The sequence below is a fragment of the Ixodes scapularis genome, unplaced genomic scaffold, assembly GCF_016920785.2.
Source record: "Ixodes scapularis isolate PalLabHiFi unplaced genomic scaffold, ASM1692078v2 PGA_scaffold4__175_contigs__length_147842914, whole genome shotgun sequence".
NCBI classification, from domain to species: Eukaryota; Metazoa; Arthropoda; class Arachnida; order Ixodida; family Ixodidae; genus Ixodes; species Ixodes scapularis.
The window spans coordinates 124,228,191-124,255,652 of record NW_024609879.1 but is presented as its reverse complement, the minus strand read 5'-3'; the positions used below and the strand labels follow the sequence as shown (position 1 = coordinate 124,255,652).

At 47.6% G+C, this 27,462-nt stretch overlaps 3 protein-coding genes across 3 annotated transcripts; all 3 read right to left on the bottom strand.

Annotated features, from left to right (window-relative positions):
• Positions 1 to 301: 301 nt before the first annotated feature.
• Positions 302 to 5,734, bottom strand: LOC121046021. Its single transcript, XM_040499624.1, has 3 exons — positions 5,142 to 5,734; positions 4,645 to 4,734; positions 302 to 539 (listed from the first exon to the last, which is right to left on the bottom strand). Exons 1-3 carry the CDS (start codon positions 5,187 to 5,189, stop codon positions 432 to 434), a joined length of 246 nt encoding a protein of 81 aa, XP_040355558.1. The 5' UTR covers positions 5,190 to 5,734; the 3' UTR covers positions 302 to 431.
• A 64-nt stretch (positions 5,735 to 5,798) lies between these two features.
• LOC120837445 lies at positions 5,799 to 8,787 on the bottom strand. Its single transcript, XM_040206811.1, has 2 exons — positions 6,677 to 8,787; positions 5,799 to 6,097 (listed from the first exon to the last, which is right to left on the bottom strand). Exons 1-2 carry the CDS (start codon positions 7,350 to 7,352, stop codon positions 5,799 to 5,801), a joined length of 975 nt encoding a protein of 324 aa, XP_040062745.1. The 5' UTR covers positions 7,353 to 8,787.
• A 1,284-nt stretch (positions 8,788 to 10,071) lies between these two features.
• On the bottom strand, positions 10,072 to 26,861 carry LOC8023916. The gene is made up of 5 exons (XM_040206810.1): positions 26,712 to 26,861; positions 19,238 to 19,304; positions 15,585 to 16,078; positions 11,646 to 11,714; positions 10,072 to 10,191 (listed from the first exon to the last, which is right to left on the bottom strand). The coding sequence occupies exons 2-5, from the start codon at positions 19,299 to 19,301 to the stop codon at positions 10,072 to 10,074; spliced, it is 747 nt and encodes a 248-aa protein (XP_040062744.1). The 5' UTR covers positions 19,302 to 19,304; positions 26,712 to 26,861.
• Positions 26,862 to 27,462: the final 601 nt, after the last annotated feature.

Sequence of the window (27,462 nt, the reverse complement as noted above, 5' to 3'; positions counted from 1 at the left end):
CGCATGCAAGTTCGGAAGCGTGTGTCTCAAACTGTCGCGTGCGGCGATTCGGAGCGGCGTTCGTACTGTTGGATCGGACGTCGGATCGGACGATTCTGCCGTCCATGTGTCTCGCGCTTTATACAAAAGTTCCACTGACCTCAAATGCTACTTTGGCATCTCTAAGTTCACCAAACTAACGTTCTTACGCTCAAACAGCGCGCAATGTTTTTCATATATATTATTTTTATATATATCCATTAACTCGAACGTTATCTTCCGAGGTGACATGGCTCTAGTCCATAAAACAAAACGCCGTAAACGCAAAACGCAAGCTAACGTATCCAGTGCTGGAAAACACAATGATGGGACGCAACTTTAGCTATTTTTATTATTAAGACGCTCTTGTATTCCTTCACAGTTCAATACATCCACGATGAGCTGGGCTTGAACTAGGCTGTTCCGTTGTCCATGCGGCTGCATTCCTTAGAGTGTACGGACACCCCGCTTAGTTTTGTCTGGAGGAGTACCAGAGTGTAGGTAACAACCACGCCGACCATCTGAAAAAAACAAAAACAAACAAGAAACTCACTTAGACATTCCTTCATGTCCGATGAAGGTGCGATGAGACTTGATGGTGTTTCTAGCGCGCAACACTTCCTATCGGAATGATATAGTAACCGGCGTTCGGTGAGAAAATAGAACCGTGTCTTTTGGCCCGCTTATGTACTGTACACCATGCTTCTCAGAAAGCTTGAACTCTGTAAGAACGGCACGCTATAGCGGTTGTGATAGAACGCGAAAGTTTGATAACATGAGGCTTCCTGGATCCAAAGATAAAACAGGAAGGCGAAATTTCTGTATGAGCCGCCGTTCACACTACCCTAATATCGTCACAAGGAATGACATTGCGAGCGCATATAACACATATTAAAACAAATTTCTGTCAAGAAAGAAAGCACTATTTTCTTTCTCGTTGCCAAGTGTTTTTCGCTCATATAAATGCCACATGCGTCCTCCGTCTCAGTTCTCGTTTTGACGATATTAGGATGAAGTGGACGTCGGTGGACAGAAAACTTTTGTATTTCTCAATTTTCTTTTGGTCCAGGCAACGACATGTTCTCAAACTTTCGTTCTCTATCCAAACCGCAATAGCGTCCCGTTCTTACAGAGTTCGAGCCTTCTGCGAGGGGAAGGAGGAAATAACTTCATTGTGTCCAAAGTAGAGGCCTATTCAGGCCCGTGGCGCCTGGCGGACGTCGGTATATGCGGACAGCAAGTCGTCTGCCTTTTGCGCAAGGGTGGCGGTGACGTTAGAAAGAGGCCGGGCTCTGATTGGCTCTTCTTGAAGAATAGTGGGTAGACCTCAAAGCAAGCTGCCCCTAGGTCTGTACCAGGGTGCAAGATAGACAGGTGGGGAAACGAGAGCCAAATGAGTGACCGCATTGTGTCCCCCTCGGTTTTCTCTTTTCCTGTGGCGCCATCTATGTGGAGCACCGCGAACTCTCACTCCGGGTGGGCGACCGATGGCGACCGGCTAAACTGACGGAGAGGGTTTTTTGTGGATTTTTAATGAAATATTGTCGTGCTCTCGGTTTATTTTGCGCAGTCTCCCATAAAGTTCCACGCAAATCCGATTCCGATTTTTTTTCTTCTCGCTGCAGCGCCATCTGTCGCAAATCGGGGGTACCCGCAAGCAGACGAGTACACAATCCGGTCACGGCGCTGCGGTAGGCTTCTATGGGCCGTTTCCCCACCTGTCTATCTTACACCCTGGTCTGTACCCACTATCTTTTACTTAGAACCAATCAGAGCTCGGTGTTCTGACGTCACCACAACCACTGCAAAAGAAGCAGACGAACTTGCGGTTCGCATACTTCGGCATCGGCGAGCGCTCGTCCAGACGCTGCAAAAGCGTCAAACTAGCGCTCGCGGTGACGCGGTTACGCGAGCTAGAATGGCCCCAGGGATACACTATACTTACGATGCTAGAGTACAAAATGCAGGTATTGTACTTGTTTTAATGACCGAGCCTGAACAACACTACCTACAAGAGAAAACCTGACCCCCTCCCCCCCCCCCCCCCCCCGGGCCCCTTTTTAAACGTCATCACTGTGGGGGGTACACGCGGCGCCACGCTTGTGCCAGCGTCTCACAACAAGAGCGACGCTTGCACTTGGGTTGGGGGTCAACGAACAATTAGGTAATGCACAGGCCATTGTCTTCTAGCTGGTCCTGGTTCGCATCACACAGTTCCAGAGGGTGTGGTCGTAGCGTTCTTTCTTCTACCTGCCAATATCAGTGTTTTATAGATGTTTGCAACTGCGGCTTCCGGGTGCAGCCATTTTGGGCCAAACTAGCTCTCGGAGCGCGGCCGCATGCGAACATGTATACCTGGCGCTGATTTACGATGCGGGATGAGACCACGTGGTTTAAGAGCGATTGCTGTTATGGGCTGTCGTAAAGGAATACCTCAAGAAAATTTTCAAATATACCCGTCGTGTTCAGAAATAGGCTGAATATGATCCACAATACCCGTAAATGACAATCCCAAGTTTGTATTTTGAGCCTGATGGCTAGCTGTATTTTTCCTTATAAACGGCCCACTCTGGCAAGCACTCGGAGAGCAGCCAGCGGAGAGCACGTCACATCCGCCGCAATCGTGACGTAGATTGTCTCGGGATGAACAAAGCTGCGGCGAGGCTGATGTCGTCAGGATGCCCTAGCCGTTCCAACCACCGAAGTGGTCGAAGCACGCCAATGATCGGTTCACCGCAGCTATAACCGCAAAGCTGCTTTTGTGTGAATTTTGAGTGACGGGTTAATCGTCTATAATCTTGTAGAGGGAGAATTGCGCCGGCTGAGAGACACAAAAGAAAGTCCCGATGAGTGGGGAGTTCCTCCCTCCCCTCTTCTCTTGTGCTGTTGGGATGGCGTCAGGTTCAAAGCATGCATAGTTCTAGGCGAGACAGTTATCGTCACTACCTGTCAAGGTTCCTGGACGGGCATTTCAAACGAGGCTTTCGCGAAATCCACCAGGTGCTCTTTGCTAATCGTTTAATTTGTTATAAAATTCCTTTTCGTGCCTTTTTTAACAAGATATTTGTGTGTCCGATGTGATACTGCTCCTCTGAACACGTAAAGACCAAAAAATAAGCGCCAAAATTTTTGTTGTAGTATTCCTTAAGGCGGTGCTTCAATCGATGCGAAGACTAGGGAGGACTTCTTAATTGCAGTGTACGGAACGGCGTTCCCGGAACGCGTTTCTTTTAAGAGGAAAGAATCAATGCCGCCGTTACATTTTGCATCGGTGGAAATGGAACGGGAACTCGTTATATTTTCACTGGAACGGAAAAAGGATCGACTTTCCTCTTCTTCATTCAGTAAGGTAATTTTTATTTTATCTTCGAGAGGAAAATTCTAAAAGTATAAAAATAATACGTCTACGAAGAGCAGTGCCTCGTTAACTCTTTGGTTATTTATTTTAGGGCTTATTTTGTATGGTCCTCGCTTGGTAACAGTCGGGTGCAGGAGAGCTAATGGACATTGATTCTTTTTTTCAGTGCCCGAGACTGTGGAACCAAAAGCAAAACTTTAAGTCGAAGGAAAAGACACAGACAGAGGGACGTTTCAAATTCGGCTACTTCCTTTGCTTCCACGAATCCTCATACACCCAGAAATTTAAGGCCGACTACATCTATCACTGAACTTCCACAAAAAGACCTACAAGTACAACAAAAGAACAGGTTACCAGACATTGAACGCGACCTTGTATTCTGAACATTTGTCACTGAAAACACAAAAATTAACCTCCATTGATCTCCTCCTTATTTGCCACCTTCAAGCTGAACAACGAATCTAACCTTCACGAAGAAGGACTTGTAGTTTTCAAGACTGACCTTCCAAAAGTCCAACCCTCTTCTTCACTTGCTCACTTTACGGACAGCTACATCGAGAAGCAACTGCTGTTAAGTTCGAAAAGGAGACTGTCAGATTGAAACGTGCAAGGTTTTTTTTTGTAAAACGCACGTGCAATGTGGGGATAGCTGTACATTTTGCTTCTCTGAATCGTCCACCACGAACATGAATATGGTTAAAAGCTGCGATTTTTAAAGGTGAATATCTCGACCAATGAGACCCTGCTTCCGCTTGCTTTATTCTCCTGGTGCTCTTTCGTCACGGCATTCAAATTCGTATGTTTCCATTTGATGGGATAGAAAGAAGAACACTTTGCTCGATCGAACTAAATACGGTAGTCAGCAAATCATGCATAGTAAATATGGTAATCAGCAAACTACAAATGTAACGTACATGTAACGATACGTTTCATTTTTTTAACTGTACCGGGAACGAGTTCCTTTTTCACACATAGAACATGTGACGGGAACGGGTTCCGAAAATCAGAAGGAACGGGGAACAAGGTTTTGTTCCTTTGTCTTGAGGAGCGCGTACAACCATAGTCTCCTCTATACAGACAAAGCCTGGCAGACCGCCACGAGACGCGGCCGTCGTCGAAAGTGAAAAGGTAGAGCGGCAGGCAACGGATCAGAGTAGAGACCTCCGTCGAGCTTCAATGTGTCTGCAACTTGGTGCGGGTAGGGGATTCATTGACAAATTGGCGCAATTCGAACGAATTGTCTTCTGTCTGGTACTGACAAAACTCACCGCTTGAATAATCGAGAGCCCCACCGTGAAGAACCCGCAAGCGTTGAATGAAAAGCCGTCGACGTCGAAACACAGCTGGAACGTCAGGAGCTGTGTGTAAATATCAAAGAAAAAAAAAAAAAAAAAAACAATGTCGGTATACTTCCTCACGTATGAACTTATAATTAGGTAAACATAGTGTAAACTTTTTTTTTTATGTTGCACATATGCTTTGGCAGTATTTAACGTCTGAATAAGGAGCCGCTTTGACGAAATATCTGCATGTCCCTTGTTTTTGAAGCGACGTGTTTTTTGCGCGCTTGCACTGCGCGTATTGTTATATGTGAATACTGATCTTCTTACATGATATTTTTGCATAGCTACATGCGTATAAGACAATTTGCTCAAGACAATGATGCATTGCCTTCCAAGCATGACTAAAGTAAAAAAATACCCGATGAGGCAGTCATACACAAAACCATTATACATAGCCAATATAAAAATGTGAAATTTCTTACGCTTCTGGCCACCTTGCGAGGGAGTTTCTGGTTTCCAATCGTCTGCATGCTCTCCTTGAGTTCTCGTGCCTTTGGCGTGTACGCAAAGTAAAGACAAAAAAGACAGTTGAATGTGTAGAATTCCAGGCAGTTCACCTAGTTACGTTCGCGCGATCAATAGATCAATTGACGTGGCCAACGAGTTCTAGTGACTTGTTACTATACAAGATAAGAAGTATGCATATGCTGTTTTGTTCGATCATGGTCCGACGAACTACCGGTTTTCGTCAGCATTTGGTCTGGTTTTGACGATAGGTGTGGTCTCGAGATGGAGTTTTTAGCTACATGAGACTTAGCTACATAAAATTTCATTTTGCTTTCTCTGTACGAAACCTTTAACCTGTGTGCCCTGGTGTCTCACCTGCTGGAATAAATCAGCGTTTAAAGGGGTAATATCTCGCCTGCTCTTCAAAGGGTTTGTCATACATTGACCATGTTTAATAATGTGATGTCCATTTTCACGCTTCATGGGAAATACTAAAACTATATAAACATCCGTCGAAGTGCCGATATTTTTATAATTATCGCGAGTAGATCGAAACAAAGTTGCATAACCTTTAATGAGTATGCTAAACGAGAAAAAAAGATCTAAAATATTTTAAAAAAAGGTTTCAAGTTTCATACCTTGTCAGTAAGTGCTTGAGAGCTGTGGGTGGCGAAGGCTATCATTAACAACGCATGGACAAAGTATCCTATCGCCATGATCTTCATCAGGAGCTCAAGAGAGGACTCTGTGGTTATAATGTAGAAAGCGCAGCAGCAGCTGCAAGCCATGGCAGCTCCGTACGTCACTAGAACACCCAACTGGATCGCCTCGTTCGCCGTTTGCAACATAGCTTTGATCTCGCGAGTGTCTCGCCGAATCTTGTGAAGGAAAGCCCATTGATGTTCTAGGCGTGAACGAGTCATCGTTGCTTCTGCAAGTCAATCAGACCTATCACTTGCCTGCAAGCATCTGTTGTTCTATAAGAGAACTTGAGCGAAACGTTTTGCAAGCGGCCCATGCGCAACCGATGCTGAGACTTCTTGACAGCATATGTTATGTCGGACACATGACAAAATAGCAGAGTAGCGACAGCCTTTTGAAATGACAAAAAAAAACACAGTAGCGTTGTTACTTCTTTCCATACCGTCATCAGGCACAGCTCAAAACGATCTCAAATCGGTCGTTTCGGTTAGTGCAAAAATGATTGACTACGACTATCTTTTTGACAAGGTACTTTATATTATTCTAGTACATAAATCGATATACAATGCTCTCATATTCAATAAACGTAAGTAGAGATATAGTTGCGTAAAAACATTATATTCCTTGTGTAACTCAACTTCTGACAGCCGTTATTAATGAAGATGTTACGGTAGAGGCTGCAAAAGTCGCGACATTTATACCTTCTATGCTCACTGCTACTGCGTGGCTGCAGCACGCCACCGATGTCAGAAATGTTAAATTTTAACCTGAACGAATGGCAAATAATCAAGAGGAGAATTCAACAGACCATGAGCTCTGATGTCCTTGATGACCTCTTCAAGATATCCTTTCAGGAGGTGCGCCACAATCACAAGCATCGATCCACTGACTGTGCTCCAGAATAAATGATACAGCGCGCCAATGGTCACAGAGAGTCGTAGCAAAAACTCGAAAACACCGTGCGCCAAGAAAGTCCTGTAGATCCTTCGAGAAACCAGGGGCGTGAAGAATACTACGAAGTAAATGACAGTGGCCACAATCAGAAGCTTCAGCTTCCGTACGAGGTTCCGTGGTGCGGGTCTCCTAGATTCGAACATTGCGCACTGTCTTAGCAGAAGAACTAAGTGGGGACCTCGGGACATCATGATTCCAAAGTTGACGGTACTCTGAATTGAAAATATGACACTGTTGAAGATGTTAGACTTAGCTTCTAGATTTCTTCTACTTCCAGAGTCCAGTATAGCCTCAACCACGGTGCAGATGGCCAGGAGAATACAAGCGCATGAATACAGACCGTACACGCGAAACCGGGTCTTCAATTCTTCAAGCCTCCTATGCCACAGACCATCTATGGGGCAACAGCCAGTTAAGCGATACATCTGAAGTATATTCCTGACACTACCATACGCTGGTGCGCGAAACTTGAGAGGTTTGGTAAAGTTGCCAACATATACCTCACGGTTGTAAAGTTGGGAATCTTCCATTGCTCCGGTATGGTTCTTTTTGTTGAATGTAGTTAACTCGCCTTGAAGTTATCGTAATACGCTCGACCTACCCGTCTTTAGCGTGCTGAAGAAATAAATCGCCAGATATTGATGGATATACTATGACCTGTCTCAAAAGACATAATGTTTGCACGTTGATTTCCGTTGCCACGGCGACGTCAAACTGGAAACAACAGGAGCTTCGTAAAAGATGCACGTGCCATTTTACTGCTTTTGCTGGTGGCACGGAGAAACAACTTTTGTAATCAACTTGTATTTTTCTTCATCTTTATTTGCGGGACTAATCCGTTCAATGTTTACCTGTTTATTATCGGAAACTTCAAAGGGCGTTCGCACAGGCCCCTCTTTGATTGCAGATTTCGCATGCTGAGGGCGTCCATAATATCGATTCATTTTTGTTTTCCTTGCTGAGATTTTCTAAACCGGTATTTAGACAGTTGTTCGTGCCATTGACTTTTTATGAAATCGGGAGTACCGTGTAAGAACACAAAAGCTATCTTCGGTTTAAAGACACGCTTGCAAACAAACTTGTGTAGTAACTTGTAGTATACTTCCAACACCCGTTTCAATCACCGACATAGCGCTTGCGTCCTGAGAACTAATTAGGTTAAATTTGCATTATATGCATATTTATTTACATGTACAGAGGATTACCTAAATTATTGTAACGGAATACGCTAAATCTTTGTCGTTCGTTTGTCGGCACCAACACCAAGGTATAGCGACGCACTAGAGCCTTAAAAAAAGTTAACCAAGAATGAGCGCATCTACTAAAGTTACACATTTCTAGATAACATTTTTTTAACGTTTCCAGAAGCAGGTTTCAGTGCATGGTGCGTTTAATATTTACATATGCGTGTTTTACCTGTTTTTTTCTACACAAGAAAATACGTTATCAACAGCTAGTAGACATAAAAGGGTCTTTCTGATTTGCTATATTCCTCAATTAAAATGTGAACGTATCCTTGTTTTAGGGCATTGCTGTCCCAGTCATGCAGAAGGAAATCCTGAAGAGCTTATGGGCGGGATCTCGTGCTTGGACTGATAGCCATCTCCTGTTTGAACCAAGAGGATAGTGTACGACATCACGCAGGCCCCTGTCTGCAAGAAAACGGTTCTCGAGTCAGTACCAATATCAGAAACATCACAATGAAAATGCATATTTCCTCCTAATTACAGTCATGTGATCTTTACAGAGACGTATAGACTGACGAACAAATGGTATATTTTATAATTATTAACAATAGGGTTTATTTTTTTGCTGGATAGGTTGATGTCTACTGCTAGACACGTTGGACCAAATGGCAGCTCACGCCATCTTGTGGATTTTGAGTGAAACAGTAGAAGAGGTTGCTGCGGACCTTCCAGCGTAACATATCTTTGAATAATTTATATTCTCATCGTATCTTAATACCCAAACCACGTTTCTTTTTTTCTTTTTTTTGGAGGGGGGGGGGGGGGGGGGGTGCGAGGCATTAGTTTAAAGTTTTTTATTTTTTTTTATTTTTTTTGTAATATTGAAGAACATTTTTTCTCTATTATGGACCATTTTATCATCGGTAGCGTCATTTTGAGGGCGTGAGAGAAGAGGGGAAAGAGATACTGGCGCTGGCGCTTTCCCCCTCGCTGGGGAGTTAGAAAGAGTGAAAGTCCCAGATGAGAGGCTTTGCCGGTGTTGGGTGTATGCATTGCCCGAACTTCGTTCGCGCTTTCTTCTCTGTTGTAAACTCCCAAACTTAATTAGAGCCACAGGCTTCGATGGCGACAGTTTCCCGGTTATCGGGACACTATTGCTCGGTTATGGGGTGCACAGTAAGCGTGGACTACTGTCCGAGGACCTCTGTCGCTTGCACGGACGGCCGGCAAATGCGGCCGGCTTCTTATTTTGAAACTAAGAAGAATCTAGTCGCGTTGGGACGGTCAACATGGGTTCACGGCTCTCTGGTATCACGCAGGAGATCGCGATTCAGGAGAACCGATAAAACTAACTTTTCGACAATTTCCAGTCACACCAGGCGTCTGAAATGAGCCTTCAACTCAGTGCTGTAGATGATAAAATCAAGTCAGTGTCCCCGTTTCATGTAATCAATATCAAGATAAATTCAGTTAAAAATATTACAAGCTGAAACAGGAACTAAAACTAGAAAACTTGCACGCACCTCGCGAGCGTACCCCACGTTCATCTGCGGTACAGCGTTCGGTGCGCGCTCAATTCACAAAATGTTCCGAACAGAGTCGAGAGGATGACGTTGGGGGAAAATTCTTTTCGGTTTACGGACGCAACCCAGTGCCGCCGGAAATCGGGGTCATGTGGAAAGCGATGGAGCTTAAAGAACACTGTAGCCGCACTCGCCTTGCCGGATTCCGTGCAAGCTACATACGTCCTCCGGCAGTATTCGAAGCTTTCTGTCGTTATTTGTGCATCTTATAGCCGAGAAATGGTGTCCCGATTACCGAGGGACTGTCGCCATCGAAGCCCGGGACTCTAATTAAGTTTGGGAGTTTAAATCAAAAAAGAAAGCGCAAACGAAGTTCGGGCAACGCATACACCCAACAGCGGCGAAGTCTCTCATCCGGGACTTTCACTCTTTCTAACGTACCAGCAAGGGGGAAAGCGCAGGTAGCCCTTTCCCCTCTTCTCTCTCGCCCTCTTTCAGTAAAAGGGCCCATTTATTATGAGACTGAAAAAATAAAACCCCTAAAACTGAAGGGAAGAAGACATCCTCACCGAAACCAACAGCGGTTTATCAACGGTGAAAAATCCAAGTCCACTGGCACAAAAAAGTTGAATGTCCAGAGATTCTTTGAACAACTGCACCTACAAGATATTGAACGAGATAAATGTAATGTTCTAAAAATAGTAGTCAACCACTTAAACTTAAAAAAAAGACCTACGATGGTTTTCGTTATATACAGAAGCAAACAAAAAATATATGATATTTCGTTCTTTCGGGCAGAACACCTGTTTCCGTCTAACAATTTACCCCTAATAATTTTAGTATTTTTTCTATAAAGTGCGCCAGAATGCAGCATTTTTCGCCGCCAGGGTTCGAATGTTGTATGAACGGTGATTTTTATTTTGTTTTCTTATGGCTTCTTTCTCTTCACATTGCAGCCGTCTCGAGTCGCCTACATTTTGGAACTTTTCAGAAAGAATATTAAATGCCTATCGTGTTTTTGTTTTTTATTATTCCTTGTTGAATTATGCATCATTTGCAAGCAACAGAACAAAAAATAAGTGGTGCGTGTATTTTATCGAGGAATGCTCAGAATGCAATCATCCGCCGTCACCAGTCTGGGAAGAATTACACCATGGCTTTCTGAGCAATTCAAAGTAGCACTATCAACGGTTTCTGAAATTCTCTAAGGCAACAGGCTCAGAGAAGTTGTCATTAGTCGGTATTCTGTAGGATGACCCTGGTCCACGACCCCCCGGTCAATTGGAACATTGTACGGGCAATAAGCCTCAGAAATCCTCGACGGTCGGCCATCGAGGTTTCCAAGGATTTCTCTTAGAAATCGGGCTTCAGGGTGTATCCATGGCCCGTGAGATGCCGTCTGCGAGCTGCTGGGCTAAATGCCTGTAGGCCGGCTGAGAAGCCAATAAAAAACAGAAAGAGGCGGGCATCCAGGTTGAAGTGGACGAATGTGCACCTCAAATTGACGCCTGACTAAAGAGAGAAAGTAATCTGGTCGAACGAATATAACTTGATGCGGTTTGGTAGCGATGGGAGTCAATACGCGTAATTCAATACGCGCAAGCCACGTAAAACAGAAATATATTTTTTTTTGTTTACTACTGTACGTGCATAATATGGGCTGATAAAAAATAACCGTGCTTTTTGAACCGCAAAAATATGCCACGTATAGCCGCAGACTCAAGCTATGCCATAACATTGCGGCATAGGTTGAGACAAAATGTCAAACTTTCATAACTCGTCGTTATCTGGTACAAATGTTAGAATTGATTTGCGGAATCTTTTCATGAACAAGGGAAGTCAACTGAGCCCACGAAAACATCAAAATAAAAACACGGTCGCCGTTTGTGCATTTCAGGAAAGTAATTGCTAAGTTCTGAATTAGATAACCTTGAATTACAAATCTGACCTCTTGTCCCAACCGCGGGAGCCGCAATCGGTTAAAGTTTAAGATTTCAACAGAAACGTATAGTTTTTTTTTTTTTGTTGTTTTTGTTTTTTTTCTGAAAAAAATCAAGGTCTTTGTTTTTTTATTAGCGGGCACTTAATTACTAGAGATAGTACATATATTCACCTGTTGCACCACAGATTTCGGGAGTTGCGATATCGGGGGCGCTTCCAACACAAGAGACAATCGCGAAGCCTGAAAGAACAAAGCATTCATGAACACGTCATCTAATGTGGTCATATTTTAGATCGCTGAGTCGGATCTATAACCACAGACAGCTCGAGAAATGCAAGAAGTAGAAAGTTCCGATAATCTTATCATTGCTCCTCATGCCAATGAGTTTTCAGCATGAGCCGACAAGAATGCCGTAGAACAAATCACAAAGCAAGAAACGTAGCGATAATAAACCACCCCCTGGGTGTCTTAGGTGTCTATAAGAAGCTCCGAGTGTCAGTGACTGTGGGCACCCTGCGTCCGCTAGGAGCCGCTACCGATCACCCAGCGAAGAGCGCCGCCCGCAACCACTTTTGAGTCTGCTCATACTGTTTCCGCACTTCCGCCAATGTGGTAACCCACAACTAGGCATGTTTACCTTGCACCACTGCAGTCGAGCTGCGACTGCCGAAATCGCTTCCCAATGAGTACGCGCGACGCCGCCGCGAGAGGCGCGCGTATCGGCACTGAGTTATAGCGAGTTCGTTTCACGGCACTCGTGTCCACGCGTGCCCACTCGCGGCGAAAAGCGAGTTCGTTTCGCCAGGCACTCCACTCCACAAGTGGTTGCACTCTCCGAGTTCGTTTCAGCGGCGGCAGTCCACGCGTGCATGCACTCGCTGCACCGAGAAAATCGGGCGTGCGCCAAAATGCAATCCCGTCATGCCTCGCACCGGCGAGGCCGGCGAGGAGCGGGAGCAGACGACGGAGGGTTCGTCTGCTACAATGTGTCGCAGAACCGAAAAGAAAAAAAATAGATTTCTGATAGAAATCTCGTCCCGCGGGCAACATAATCAAACGCGAGCTTGAATTGTTAGCGTCTGCTATTTTATGAAAGAAGCAATTAACAACCCGTGCTTTATTTGTAGGTTTTAAGTCGCTCTGTTGCCGTACAGACGCTGAAATATACCAGTGTGTCAAGAAAAGCTCAGAACAAACGCATCAGCGGCACCCGAGATGTTTATCCTCATCCGTGTGCGGGTGAAAAGTTGAACATTTGTCGACAAAACTCCCCTAGCAGAAACCTGACTGCCCAATAGGCATACGGGAAAGCTAAACATGGTGACTTTACTCGAGGCTTGGGCAACATCATCATGTTTAACATTTACCTACGTCAGCTAACTTGCCGTGTCGTAATTTGTTCGAAAAAGCTCTCGTTCTCGACGTCCTCCCCAAGGCTAATAATACCTGATACCAGCTGTAATGACGACCGAAATTGAAAGTCCCACGATAAGTTTTGCTGGATATTTCAACATACTAGTTTTAAGCCATATCCTTTTCAGTGGTTCACGCATAATACCATGCTCGAACGGATCAAGCTTCTGCTCGGACAGCATCATCAGTTTTCTTCAGTGTCAACATTTATGAGAATTGAAAGATCGCAACCAGATGTTTTGTAGACAGCCGGATGCGGAAATTTACGCCGTGTGTAGCTAACTCTCTTTACGGCAGCCGAGTTGTTTGAAGTCATCGCAACTATAAACCACAGGTTGCAGCGTTCAACGTTTGTAGATAAACGTTGGTAGTGACTGCACTCCCGCATTCCCACCCATCACACCGAACAGAAAAACGCTGGTTTCAGTTTGAGGGCGGTACTCTTTCTACAACATAGATGGCGGCAGCATCAGTCTTTTGCACTCGGTGCATTGGGCGAGTTCGTTTGAGTCAAGTTCTCCGTGCAACACTCTGCGAGTGCGATGCATTCTGGGAGAGAACTCAAACCGTGCCAGTGCGTGTGAAACGAACCCGCTATTAGATCTGCAGGGTGCCATACGGCGAGCAAGTTCGTCTGCTTCTTCCGTACCTGGCGCGTTTGTTTACTCCCCGAATGCGCCCTTGAGCTTCTGTTTCCCCCTGACCTCACCCAATGACGGTGTGCGCACTCGGCTGCCTCGTCATCGCGTGTTTCCTGCGCTTTCTCTGCGTTGCCCTCTGCTTGGCGAGCTCCTACTTGCATTCCGATGCGCCAAACACGCATTCCGGAACACTTACTCCCCGTATAGTCTGCCCGAAAACACCACGGCGCATTAAACATTCACGGGGCGATTTTTTTTTTATTGCGCGCTGCGCTTTTTTTTTTTTTTTTTCAGCTCTTATCTTGCAAAAAAAAAAAAAAAGAAAGAAACGCAGGTTGTGATCGTTTTTTAGGCTTCTTGCTTCGTAATTCATTCTTCGGCGTCCTTATATCATCGGCGAGTGCCACAATCGTACTGGATGCGGAGGAATAATGAGAGGCTCAGCCCTGCCACACGATCTGTTTCTAACGCTGTCCGTTAGGATATCGTTGGCTTAGATCAAGTGATCTGTCATCCAGCATGGGCTTGGAAAGAATTGCGTCTGGAAGTACAGTCCTAGGGGGCAAAACCGTTCGGCTTAGGAAGTAACGCGGAGTGCAAGTCGTCTGCGTCTTGCGCAGGAGTGGCGGTGACGTCAGAAAGACGCTGAGCTCTGATTGGTTCCGATCGAAGGATAGTGGATAGACCTCAAAGCAAGCTGCCTTGAGGCATACCCACTATCCTTCATTCACAGCCAATCAGAGCTCGGCTATCTGACGCCACCACAACCTCCCCAAAAGAAGCAGACAAACTTTCGCTCCAGATAACTCTTCCGACTACGGACAACTTGAGCTGTAATGAGGTCTTGCTTGGTTCATTGCACGCAAAAAAGTTCTGTAGTCAGTGCTTTATATCTTTACATAGTGCCTAGAGCGCGTCTCCGACTGGTGTGTTTAACGTCTTACACCCCCCCCCCCCCCCCTAATACATCGAAATTAGTCCCGAAGTGGCAACAAATGACGTCCCATATCGATATCCGACGGCATATGACATTCCCTCTGCAGAGGGAATGTCATATGCCGTCGGATATCGCAATACTGGATGTTGGTCGTAGAAATGCTGGCGAAAAGCAAGAGCGAACGCGAGTGTCGCTCTCGTCGCGGCGTCCCAACTCCTGGCTGCTGAAGCTTCCTTAGATTGTCAAACTGGAGAGCGACCTGCTGCAGGACAGACGTCTACTACATCGCACCACCGCTGCTGGGACACCGCTAGGATCGCGACCAGCGGCAGCATGACACTTCTACTACGTCACCAGGCGAAAATCTAGGAACCAATTTTTTTGACGCTCTAAACACGCCAGTTGGAGACGCTTTCCGGTCACCATATTGTCGCTTAAGGAGTCTTTTCAACTTTCCATAATCTGACGTTCACTTTCGGAGCTTCCCCAATATTATTGTCTCTCTCTTTCAATGTGTACAAAGTAACCAAACTGTTTAAGCCACGAGAAACGAAGGCACCTTACCATAATTTTCCTGTTTGTCGTTGTGGTATATGTTCATGATCTCGCTAATTAAACTATGTGCATCGTGCTTGTGGGGATATTATAGGCGTAGAAAAATATACAACCGTAACACCGCAAGCAACACAATACACTTGTAGTAGCAAAAAAAAAGAAACCTCACAGAGATGTCATTTCTGTGTTCATATTACCAGATCACAAGAGATGCGAGATTGAAATTTCTTAATCACCGGCAGTTTTTTTTTTTTTTTTTTGTTTAATTGCAGGCACACTAGTTGCCCATACATCATACAAAAACACGCTGCAAACATGGTAACAGTATCATCTGCGTACACTCCTTCTGCATGTTGGAAGCATGCTTGCTTCACACGTGCGTATGCTTCGAAACGTGTCTCAAAACGGCTCTTGTACGACCAATATGGCAGGACCTGTCATGCAGTGAAGAAATACGCTCCATACGATGTCTGCAGCCTTTCTTTTGTTCGATTTACTAGCTGTGTGACCGGGCTTTAGGGCTCAAAACGAGCTCAGCCGTCCATTCTAACAATTGGTTCTTACCTGCTCTTTGAGCTGCGACATGGAAACTGTGATGTGGACAAGTTCCAAGCTGCTGGCTACTGCGTAGCTTGCCGTGAACACCAGCTTTCCCCATGAGGACTCCGTCTCAGATATGAGGTAGGCGCAAGTGCAGAGTGTCAGCAGTGTGCAGGTGACAGTCACGAAGGTCGAATACTGGAGGACGTCGTTCAGCTCCTGTATTATCTTCCGCATGGCCAAGTACTTCAGTCTCGTGTCCTCGAGAACCCTAGCCGTTCTAGGGCCCCAGAGCATGCTTCCCGGTGAAAGCCGCACCTTGGCGACAGCGACGAGATCCCCTAGGTCGTCCGTGAACAGATCATAAACTAATGTGGCGATGGCGTGGACGAAGTTGCAGGCAGAGGTGAGGACAACGGTGCTCACTATAACGAAGGCTGAGGTCGCCATTGTGGCTGTCGAGGGCGGGCGCTCCGACGTTAGCTCGCCGAAGAAGAGGTAGCGACTGAGCGTGAACACTGCAAAGGACAGGAACATCAAGAAGCGGCGAATTAGGTCGATGAAGCTCCGATTTTTTCTTTGCAGCCCAGACTTGACTGGCAAGGACGCTTTGAAGTCCTCAGCATGATTGAGGACATCGGCGAGTTTGCCCGATAAACTCAAAATAATCGAGACGTTTGCCGCGATCCTGATGGCGATTATGACAAGCAGTGTGTTGAAGACGGTATTTGAGAAGGTTGTCAAGCTGCTGTTACCGGAGACCTTGAAATGCAAGAGAAAGATTTCGTAGATGACGCATCCTCCGACAATGAACATCGCGTACAAGCTGTACAGCGACCGGAACATGGTTCTGTATTTAGGTGATGTCCCATCGCTGGTCCTTGTGATGAAGAGACTCCCAGTTGCATGGCCGAACTTGGCAACGGCGTCGAATTGCTCTGCTAGATTAGACATGCGAAAAAGCGTGCTTTCGCCACCGAGACGCTTCTGGTTTGCGCTGGGAGGATAGACGCGTTTGAGGTTTATGTGAGAAATAAAGCAACGCGGACGCAATAATGTGGATTATAGTATTCCTCAATGACGACTGTTGCCTTTGACGGCAGAGACGGGGCGAAGCAGAAAAAGATGAATTAACCTAACAAGGAACAAGAGGTGACACTTGTAGAACGTAAGTGAGTCCCAGATTAGAAGGCTACGAATGCTGATGTTTGAAAGCTGAAGAGTATGAAAAATGCTGTTTGTGGCCCGTTGGGGGTGCGAAACTGCCCGCAGAAGAAAGAGCGCTTCCGAAGAACGTCTTATGTCAAGACTATCGACGTGTGACGGTGTCTTAGTTATTCAAATCCATACGGGTCCATACGCTGTTCTCGGCGAAGTTCATGGACGCCATAAGAATGTCTTACGCATGCAGCTAGCCGGCAGTGATTGATTTGCTCATTATCGGTCACATGCTGACTTCGAAACGAGTAACGCAAGTCCCTGCCACCAACAAGACCTGGAAATTTTTATCACATGTTTCGATAAAACAGTTTCCTAGGAAACTGGGCTTAGCGCTCGCACACCTTACACACCAGAAGTTGTCGATAATAAACCATAGGATAAGCGTCGTACGAGTAGTTGCAGGCACCTTCCTGTTCGAATTCATGAAGGTGGTGGTTCTAACGTAACATTTTGCTAGTATATGATATTACGAACAGGTGGCGTCTCTATACAGAATGTTGTACGGTAGTATGCTGTGTAATAGTAGTATATAATCTACTGCGATAGTAGTATATTGAGTTAGATTAAACATAATTTAATATGGATCTAAGAATTCTATTTCGCTAGGTGGCGTAAGTCACCGCCAGGTTCAAAGTGAACAGCCGCCATGAATCCATCCATCTATATCATTGTAAATTTTATAACGGTGTCGCCACTAAATATTAGAAGTATTAAATTCTGAGCTTTACAGAAGTATTAATTTCTGAGCTTTACTACAATTTCCTTCCCTATAGACAGCGTTCAAAACCACAGCTGCGCGCTGACCTGGATTTTAAGTTCTATAATATCAATCGATTAGGAAAACAAAAAGACGTAATTTAGTCAGGTGCTTTTTGTAGAGGCGAGCCGCTGAACAAGGATAGGTTTACGTCTGCTGTTCGCTTCGTTAATGCGTTCATGTAAACACGCGCTTTTGCTTTTTGTTTCAAATCTCCGTACTAGCTGGTACCCAGGCGAATCGTATAGAGACACCAAAACGTCTCCACCAACCATTTAATTAGTCCAGCCGGTAAAATGGTTTTTTTTTTTTTTGTGTGTGGCGTTTTATTAATGGTTCATGATCTACAGCACAGGTTAAGGACAGGCTTGTCATGAAAAAAAAATGGCGGGCGGATTTGATTTTATTTGCCGTCCTGTGCGAATAGTCGAGTGATTCCCATTTACACTTGCGCCGCTGAATGTTCCGAGATTATTGGATTCCATAGCGTCCGTTTGAAGTAGAAAATCAAGCCGGTGGAGATTTCTGATTGGATGATGTCGGCCATCTTGAAGCTGGGAAAAAAAATATAAAAAAGACCAGCAGACTCTGCCAGGTTTAATGCGATTGGAGAAGGACGCCATTTTGAAGCCAAGGACTCTAGGGCAACGAGGTGATTTTGAAAGAAAATAAAAACATTGGGGTCACTATACTGTAGGAACACTCGCCAGCTCTTATCTATACTACATGGAAAGAACATATTTTGCATTAAACAGGGGGTAGCGAACATGTGCAATATTCGCGTTTACGTGTGTTGAATCTGGTGGATATCACTCAGCACACCAGAGTGAATACCAAAAGATTCTATGCGCATATCGATCACTTTTTCGTTTGCTTGGCTCCCATTTGTGAGTCAATATCTAATTTCTGTTTTATGAGAGCCGGCCCCTAGATACGGTGTTGACTTCTCAGCCAGTAGATATACCTTAACGTTTTGGAAATTGCGGTAGTATCATTCTACCATGTTGCAGTACTTTCAACCGAACGAAGAGAGTTGGTAATCACAAGCATTTTGTTTCCAGCAGGGCTTAAGCCACCGACGGATCTTCTATAAACAAGACGCGGTAAGCCAGTCTTTCGTGGCTCTAATGTCTTTTTTTTTTTAGTCGAAGTTTAAAGCAAGACTCATTTATCATTGCGCAGTCAAGGAGATAAGAAAGTAAAATTACTTCCTAGCACAGAGTACAGCATGCATTGTGTCACTTTTAAATTAACCTTAGCACAGGCCTGCTCGTCAGTTGGGCCTGTTATGCTCCGCGAGTGATCTTCGTACCGATATATCTCTCGACCCGGCTGCAGCAATCAAGTCCCTTACTGTCGTTTCATGTGCCACTGTATTATTCAGCCGTGGCCAAGCCAATTAGGTTATGCCACTCCCTCTTCTGTAAATATGCTGTAGTTACGTTAGTTTATCTCTATATTTAGCGGATAAATGCATAGACAGACTAGATTACGGACAGATTTCTGGGAGTAGTAGGTTCTGTTAAAAAGCATTCTATGCTTTTAACAAAGCGAGCTTTTTTCGCATGCTGAGTTCCCACAGATCTGGTGTGTCATTACGCTTGTTTATGAATATTGAGTTGGTGTGTACACCTTTAGCTACTCTAGCACGGCCGGATTCTACCGGCATCCATGTGGTGTCAGGCTGCCGATAACTAACCTTTTCTGAGAAGGGTTCTGAACATGCGCGAGCTCTCCTTCACCCTGGCGGCCGTGACTGGCATGTGCTTCAAAGAAAACAGAGATAGGTGAAATAGCAGACGACACTTGCGAGCAGCCGGCGTATACATTGCGCAAGCGCAAGCAGCTCATACATGCACAGAACTGGCGCCGGCTACAGATCGACCTGAGAGCAGCAAGGACGTAGCTCCAAATTTAGTTCGTATACGCCTGCCGTTGGGTGCCGTCTCCATGTGGGGGAGGAGCCTTGCTAGATGGCGCAAGCCACTGCCTGATTTAAAGAGTTCAGCCTTATGCATCCATGCCATCGATTCCTCCAGGGCCATTGGGCCGTGTTCCCAATCTTACCCAAATGGTTCAGAGTTCCTCCGGCGGGCCGGCGGGTCGTGTCACGTCACAACACAGATTGAAAAACGGTAGACAGGGGTAGGTTTTTGAACGCCAATGTACAAAACCTTTACCCTGGAGTAAGATCGAGTAAATTTTGGAACACGGCCTTGGGCTAACTTCTCAGTTGCCGTCAGACGCCGTAAAGTGTGGCGTGACATTCTTGGACACTTAGTGGATTCCTCCAGACGCGTTAAGCATACGTATCCATTTTATTTTGGGGACAGGAACATGAAGCAAATGAAGAACTGCTCCGTTCAACTGGGACCCAGGACACGAGACGACCAGGCGAGCGGGCAGTTCTACGCTGGGTACCAATACCTCGCCATTTACGGCAGGATGATCGGCGCCAATTTCCTCGACCACCTTAGACAGAAGGATTGCAGGAAACTGGAATGCACAAAGCTCGGTTTATACGTGTACGCCTCGTGCATTCTGTGGTTCATTGAGGTTGGTAAGTGGCCTACTACGTTTCCCACCAGGGGCTCTAAGTTGGACACTCGGCGAGAAAGTCGGCAAGATCGCTAAGCGCCTCGACTGGCCCGCGCCGGGCTTAACTTTTGGCGCTGGCTAATTTAATAGAAACGAAATCTTTTCTTTCGATGCTTCTTTATTCGAATGTACTAAACACTTTCGTGCACGAAATGTGTTTCTGTCTGACGTTTTAATTGCCGTTCGCTTCCTGTCGTTTCCGGAAGCGGTCGTATCTTTCACACCCGTTTAGCAATTGCAGATTCATACCAAGTCTACCGGGTTGCGGGGGAGGCGGGGGGGGGGGGGGGGGGGGGCTGCAGCGAAAGCTTACGTTGCAGAACCTCCTGGGTTTGATGGCCACCCCCTGGTCGTTTCGGTCTCTTTAAGTTTCGTACCGGCACGCGTTCGTGTAATCGCTACTGCGTGGTCCACGTTAAAGCCCCAGGTTAGCGGTTGTACTACACTGGCTAAATTTCTCATCTCCAGCTAAGAGACAAGTCTCCCGTGGAGGCACACTAGCGTCAAGGCTATCTAAACATACAAGCAACACATTTTTTTTTCTGAGAGTTTCGCATTTCGACGATAGGTTCGCGGTGTCAGTATGATATCGCGTCAGGAGTTAGCGGCAGCGCGCGGTCGGTAGCCGCCACTTCGAAGACGGAGGTATGACGAGAGCGTTTTGGCCAAGACAGCTATCGGCCGTCACTTTAGCGTCAAGTTGAAGCGTTTATTCTGATTCTCACGAAAGGTCTGCGCGGAACTATACCAGGCCAATGCCGATTCACGGCGTTTTTCCCAGGCCCGTCAGTGGGCGTCCACAGATACTAGAGGACAAAGCATGCAGTTTTATGCTCAGGTACGGGGCAAGCGAGTGCTTATGCACTAAATCCCAGACCTGTGCAATGTATCGGAGAAACTGAAGGCGGGGGCTATCAAGAGCGTAATACCATTCCCGGAGGCCTGCTGGCAGGCTTCATATGGGCTCCGCAGTTTTTTGGTAAATTCTGTGCGGAAATGTGCTAGCCAGTGCTTTGCTTTTTGCGTCTGTGGTCAGCGAAGCCGACATTCAACCCCTGGATGTCGAAAATCGCAAAAGTAAGCGACTTTTCTTGAGATTTCGGGTCTTTTTCTTGGATTACGTTATGTGCTTTGCTAAGCCTAACACTAGTCAGGCCTAACAGGTCGATTGACATGGAAGTCGACGGCTCGTCGCTTGCGTCGGAGACTTCGGCGCCTCGAGAAGAACCCACCGGTGACCCTACGTATTCCCTGGGTCGAGCTGTAGTTTTGAGGGAAGACATCTCCGAGAAGAATTTCTATGCGAAGGGAGCTGGATGTACAACGGCGGTCCGAAAGGCGTTACACAAGAAGCAAGAAGCCTCTAGAACTCTCCAGAACGCTGCTAAGCCTCACGGTTGGCGCCAAGAAGCAAATAGGCCTCGCTCGACTCCTAAGCAAATGCCGACTAGATTGCCGGAGCACGACATCAAGGTAGTTCTCCGACTTAGGAGAGGATTGAATTTGCGAACGGTGAATCGCATAGTTCTCCAACGAAGTATTTCCAAGGCGGCGGAAATAGACGGCATCGCACTATTCCGAACCGACACCTTTAGGTACAACGAGCAACAGAATACGCTGATCTTCAGCACGCCCGACGAAACTCGAGCGGGAAAACTCAATTCTATCTAAGGCATTGAAGTTGACGGTCGCCAATACCCCGTAGCAACGTACGTGGTAGCACCAGACGATACCGTCAAAGGGGTCATCCATGGCATTCCTGCGGAAGACACGGATGACATAATCACTACGAGCTTGGTACACCCCGGCAACCCAAGCATTGTACAAGGGAGGAGAATGGGTCTGTCCAACTCGGTTATCATCCTCTTTCAGGGTCGCCGCGTTCCATTCTGGGTACGATATGACTGAGTGGAGACGCGATGCTTTCTCCACAAGAAGATACGAGAGTACTGCGAGAACTGCGGTAACCTAGGACACCATGCTGATGTGTGTCCAAGAACAGGCCGAACGAGATGTCGTACTTACGCGCAACCACGAACAAGGCCACACATGTGTGCCCACCTGTGGAATGTATTGCAAGGGTCACCCAACGGGAGCAAAGCAGTGCAAGAAATTATTTCGCACTCCACCCAAGGCGAAACCCACCGCACCACCAGATACCGCCAATGTCGAGAGCCCAGCCCTGCTCAGCTCAGAGTTCCCCCCACTTGAGACGCCCCGCGCGAGATCAAGATCGAGGGGCTGATCCAGGTCATGGAGCAGAACTCCACGTCGACTAGCCAGACCCAGCAGGTCGAGGTCAAGATCAAAGGCCAGACACAGCGTCGGGTGGAGCGAGGTGGTAGCCGGTCACCCCAAGACCAAGCCAACCTCACGCACTGCAAACAAGACTTCCACCAAGCTCGCAGAGTTGAAGGATATATGGTGGAGAACCTTTAGGACACAGTAGCACAACTTCTGCTACAAACTGCAGAGTCCGGAAGACGAAGGAAGGAGGCCGAAGTTTGGTATAACGCAGTACAGCAGCAACTCGACTTGCAGAGAAACGGAGCAGGACCAACTCCCAAGAGGAGGGCTGTCCGCCGCAACATGACGCCACTCACTTCTACCCGCTCGGGCACAACCACGAAGGATGAAGGAATGGCCATGCAACAGGACACGACCAACCAAGACATAGACACACACATAGACCAGCTGGAAGGCGAGATGCGCGAAGTAAAGGACTACTTTAAGACCATCCTTGACAGAGTCCCACAACCCAACAATGTCCAAGACAAGTAAAGGTTGCATTGTGTGGCAGCGGAACTGTCGAAGCTTGGCTCCGAAGAGGGGACACCTTCACCAGTACCTACAATCCCTACCACCAGAACGCAGAACAGACGTTTTAGCCATACAAGAAACGTGGAAGGCCATCACCATTCCGGGATACCAAGCCTTTAATCACACCAACTCATCAGGGGTCGTACGAGTCACCACGCTAGTGCGATGCAACCTACCAGCACAACTTCATTCAACCGGTATCGAAAACATCGAGCACACCTTCATCGAAATCTTGGCGGGCAAGAAAAAGAGCCATCGCAACACCTTCATCCTCAATGTATACAGTCCTCCGAAGACACCACACTCATTTCACCAGCTCCTGCGCGGCGCCATAGACATGGCCAAGGGAAAGGCTCTGCTCATCGTTGGTGACTTTAACGCACCACACATGTCATGGGGCTATCCGCAAGGTAGCGCCAAGGGTCGGCAGCTTTCGCAGGACATTGCCACCCTGAGACTGGCCCTACCCACAGACCTGACGCAGCCAACTCGGAAAGCCACGGGCGGATGCAAAGACACATCACCAGACCTCACACTCGGTCACTGCTTGGACGCAGAATGGCACAACACCCTGGAAACTCTGGGCAGTGACCACTACCTCCTCAACATTCTCCTGAGACGCGGCCCCACGAAGCCCAAGGGAAGGCCTCTGCGAGTAGTCGAGTGGGACATTTTCTGGCAGGAGCTGGACGAAGTGGACCGAGACGAAGAGATCAAGGACCTGGATCAGCGGACTGCAGGCATCAGGGAAGTTGAAGCCCCAGCCACAAGAAACATTCCCGAGGAAGCAAATCTGACCGCGGCGGACAGTCGGCTCCTGCACCTATGGGAAACGAAGACGAACCTAGAAGCACGCCTAAGGCGACAGAAAGGAAATCGTCGGCTACGCAAACGAATCGCAACATTGTTCAAGACCATCGAGAGTCACGCCACTTATCTCACAACTCAACAATGGGAAGACACTTGCAACGAGTTCGAAGGAACTCCCAACACTCCAAAGACCTGGAACATCCTTCTACATCTCCTTGACCCCGGACAAAGCCTAACCACGGTCCGAAATCAGATGGAGTGTATCCTGTACTCCTTCAAGGGGGATGGAAAAGAGCTTGTCCCAGCAGTACAAAACAAGTATACTGGACGAGCTCCGCCAACACCTGCGATGGAATACACGGGCCAGCCAAACCCTACGCTAGACGAAGAGTTCCGACCCTTCGAAATCATGGCTGCGATCCGAGAGCTCAAGACCCGCTCCGCTCCGGGACCTGATGAAGTCTCCAACAAGCTACTGAGCCACTTGGGCGACAGAGAGATTGACTGGCTAACATCATACTTCGACATCTGCTGGCAAAAAGGAGAAATCCCAGAATCCTGGAAGACTGCAAAGATGATGTTTATACTCAAGCCTGGGAAGAAACTACAACTGGACGCCCTGCGCCCCATTTCGCTCACATCCTGTCTCGGGAAGGCCTTGGAGCATGTCGTACTCAATCGCCTTAACAGGTACGCAGAAGCCCACAGAATCTTCGCGGACACGATGGTCGGGTTCAGACCTATGCTCTCGACGCAAGACGTGATGCTACGACTGTATCATCAGATTCTGGCGCGGGAATACGCACCCAAAAGGGACACCAGAGCCATACTCGGGCTGGACATCTCGAAAGCATTCGACAATGTCAGCCACGCAGCCATCCTCCGCGGGCTAAACTCCATTGATGTGGGCGAGCGATTCTTCAAATACATACAGAACTCCCTATCAAGTAGGCAGGTGCAGGTCTCGATCGGCGGGTTCCAATCTGACCTGCAAACTCTGGGCGGAGTCGGCACACCGCAAGGAGCAGTGCTCTCTCCGTTTCTCTTCAATATCGCCATGAAGGATTTGCCGACGAAACTACAAGGTATCCCCAACCTTCACCACAGCATCTACGCAGACGATGTCGCTCTGTGGATGGTAGGAGGAAGCGATGGCGCCATCCCAGACTCGCTGCAAGAGGCTAGACGCATCGTGGAAGCCTACGCTAAGGAGCGCGGACCAGCCTCCTCTCAGGAAAAGTCGGAGTTGCTACTCATGGCCGGCACCACGGTGAAAACTCCCTCAAGCATCATACTGCGGGTCGGAGGCAAAGACGTCCCACGGGTCCGGCGACTTCGGATACTCGGTCTGTGGTTGCAAGAAGATGGCAAGAACACATCCAGCATCGGAGTCCTCCGTAACCACGCACAGCAAGTAGAAAGACTCATAGCAAGAATCGCCAGAAAACGGTACGGGATTAAAGAGCAGGATGTCATTCGCCTTATCAAAGCCTTCGCGGTTAGCAGGATTGCCTACATCGCACCCTTTCTGGATTTGACACTCACGGAGAAGGATGCCATTGATCACATCACCCGCTGCGTATAAAAGAAAGCCCTTCAGCTACCACCTTCAACAGAGACCAGGCGACTCGATAAGCTTGGGCTTCACAACACCATCTCGGAGATCATTGAGGCACAGAGGATAGCCCACTACGAAAAGCTATCTCTGACCACAGCGGGGAGAACCATCCTCACATCTTCGGGAATCAACTACCACCCAACAGGGCACAGGAAGCGAGGCTGGCTTCCAAAGGAGCTACGCGAACAGCTACAGATTTCGCCTCTACCTCGTCACATGCATCCAGTGCACGACGCAGGCAGACGCATGGCCAGAGACAAGGCTCTGGAGCAAGGCTTCGACGACTCCGAGGTGACCTATGTCGGCGCAGCCTCAGCTGACAGGGGTCGAATGACCCTTGCAGTTACGAATCGCTCCGGCCAAATCCTCACGGCAGGCAGCATTAATACCAGCAACAGTGCAGAGGCAGAGGAAGCAGCCATCGCCTTGGCCCTCACCCTCAGCACCACGAAAGTCAGTGATTCCCAGATGGCCATCCGCCAGTACATGCGTGGTCACATCTCTGACAAAGCCCTCAAGAATTCCACTGGTCGTCGTCTGATCGACCACTCAGTCCGCATCCTGTGGTCTCCAGCCCATGCGTCACTCCCAGGCAACGAGAGTGCCTGGGAGTGCAGCCCGCGCTGTTACACACCGAGCTAGCACACCAAGTGAGCACTCGACCTTCGCGTCGTGGAACCACGACAACCTCTACACCTTTAAGGGGGTGCTGGACCACTACCGAGTAGAACGCCGAGCCTACCCAAAGGCTCACAGCACTCTCAGCAAGGCAGAATCCATCATTCTCCGTCAAGTCCAGACGGAGACCTTCCTCAACCCGGCGCAGTTGCACTCGTGGCACCCAGATACCTACGACCCGTCTTGCAGGAACTGTGGCGAGATCGCCGCACTCTGCCATACACTCTGGGGGTGCCTGGAGCTGCTTCTTCATTCGAAGAATAAGGAGTTCATCAAGCAAGCCAGGCAACCAGGCGCCTGGGAATCCTTCCTGCGGGATCCTGACCCCAAGACTCAGAAAATTCTAGTCCAGCTGGCCTCGGACGCCACCGGGAACATCGCGTCTCGTCTGTCGACCGAAGGGATCGCTTCGTCAAGGGTCTCTCCCTAAGAGAGACTCGCTTGACATAGGGATCTAACAGTCTTGGACCCAACAAAGTCCACTTCACTTCATTTCATTCCCGTGTCTTTCAAGGAGATTTTTAACACTGCGAATTAAAAAGAAACAATTTACGTGAGCCAATCTTTCAACAGTTACTACAGAGAGAAAAACCTGCGCGAGAAGGTGCGTGAAACGCTTTCGGAATACCATATTCGAGCAGATACTCACCCTCAGTTAGGATCTCGATTCCGCGTCCACCACAGGTACGTTATTTTTATAAACGAGAGGAAATGCCACTCCATCTCGGCGTTATTGTTAAGCATTGCAGATATCTGAGTAAGATCTGCCAGAAATGGCACCGCGAGCAGAGACGGACAAGAAGTGTCTTCTGGGGTGCTATGTTGCGCTTTTTGGACTCTCAGGAGACTTGGAAGAAGGAAGTGACGCCAACAACGCTCTTTGGATTTTGATTGGTGGAATTGCTGATGACGGTATCTGCAGAAGAAAACAAAGAAAAAGTGAGCGGAAATCGGTAAACCGGAAGCACCACCATTAACGGACGTGACGTCAAAATGACATATGAATACTTTGCTGTTACGTCGCTTTGAAAGAACGATGCAAGATGGGGTGCAATGCGTCCGCGCCGTCCCGTCTAACCATAGACTGCACCCCGATATTTGAGTTGTTATATCCGGGGGAAAGGCGCAATCGGAGTCATCGGGATGCTTTTGAACTCCCGGAGCACGTATTCCGGAAGCAGTACCGCCTGGGCGAAGTCTTTAGTGCGGTGGCTGTGTGACGAACTCCGTGAGGAGCCGGAGCTGCAGAGACTGCGTTCGTCAAGTACTGTCATGACTGTGGAGGACCAAGTGCTGTGCGCCCTTCGGTTCTACGCTACGGGGAGCTTCCAAGGTATAATGGCGAGCGACGAGCACATAGCACGGGATCAAGGCACGGTCAGCATCGCCTTGCGGGCCGT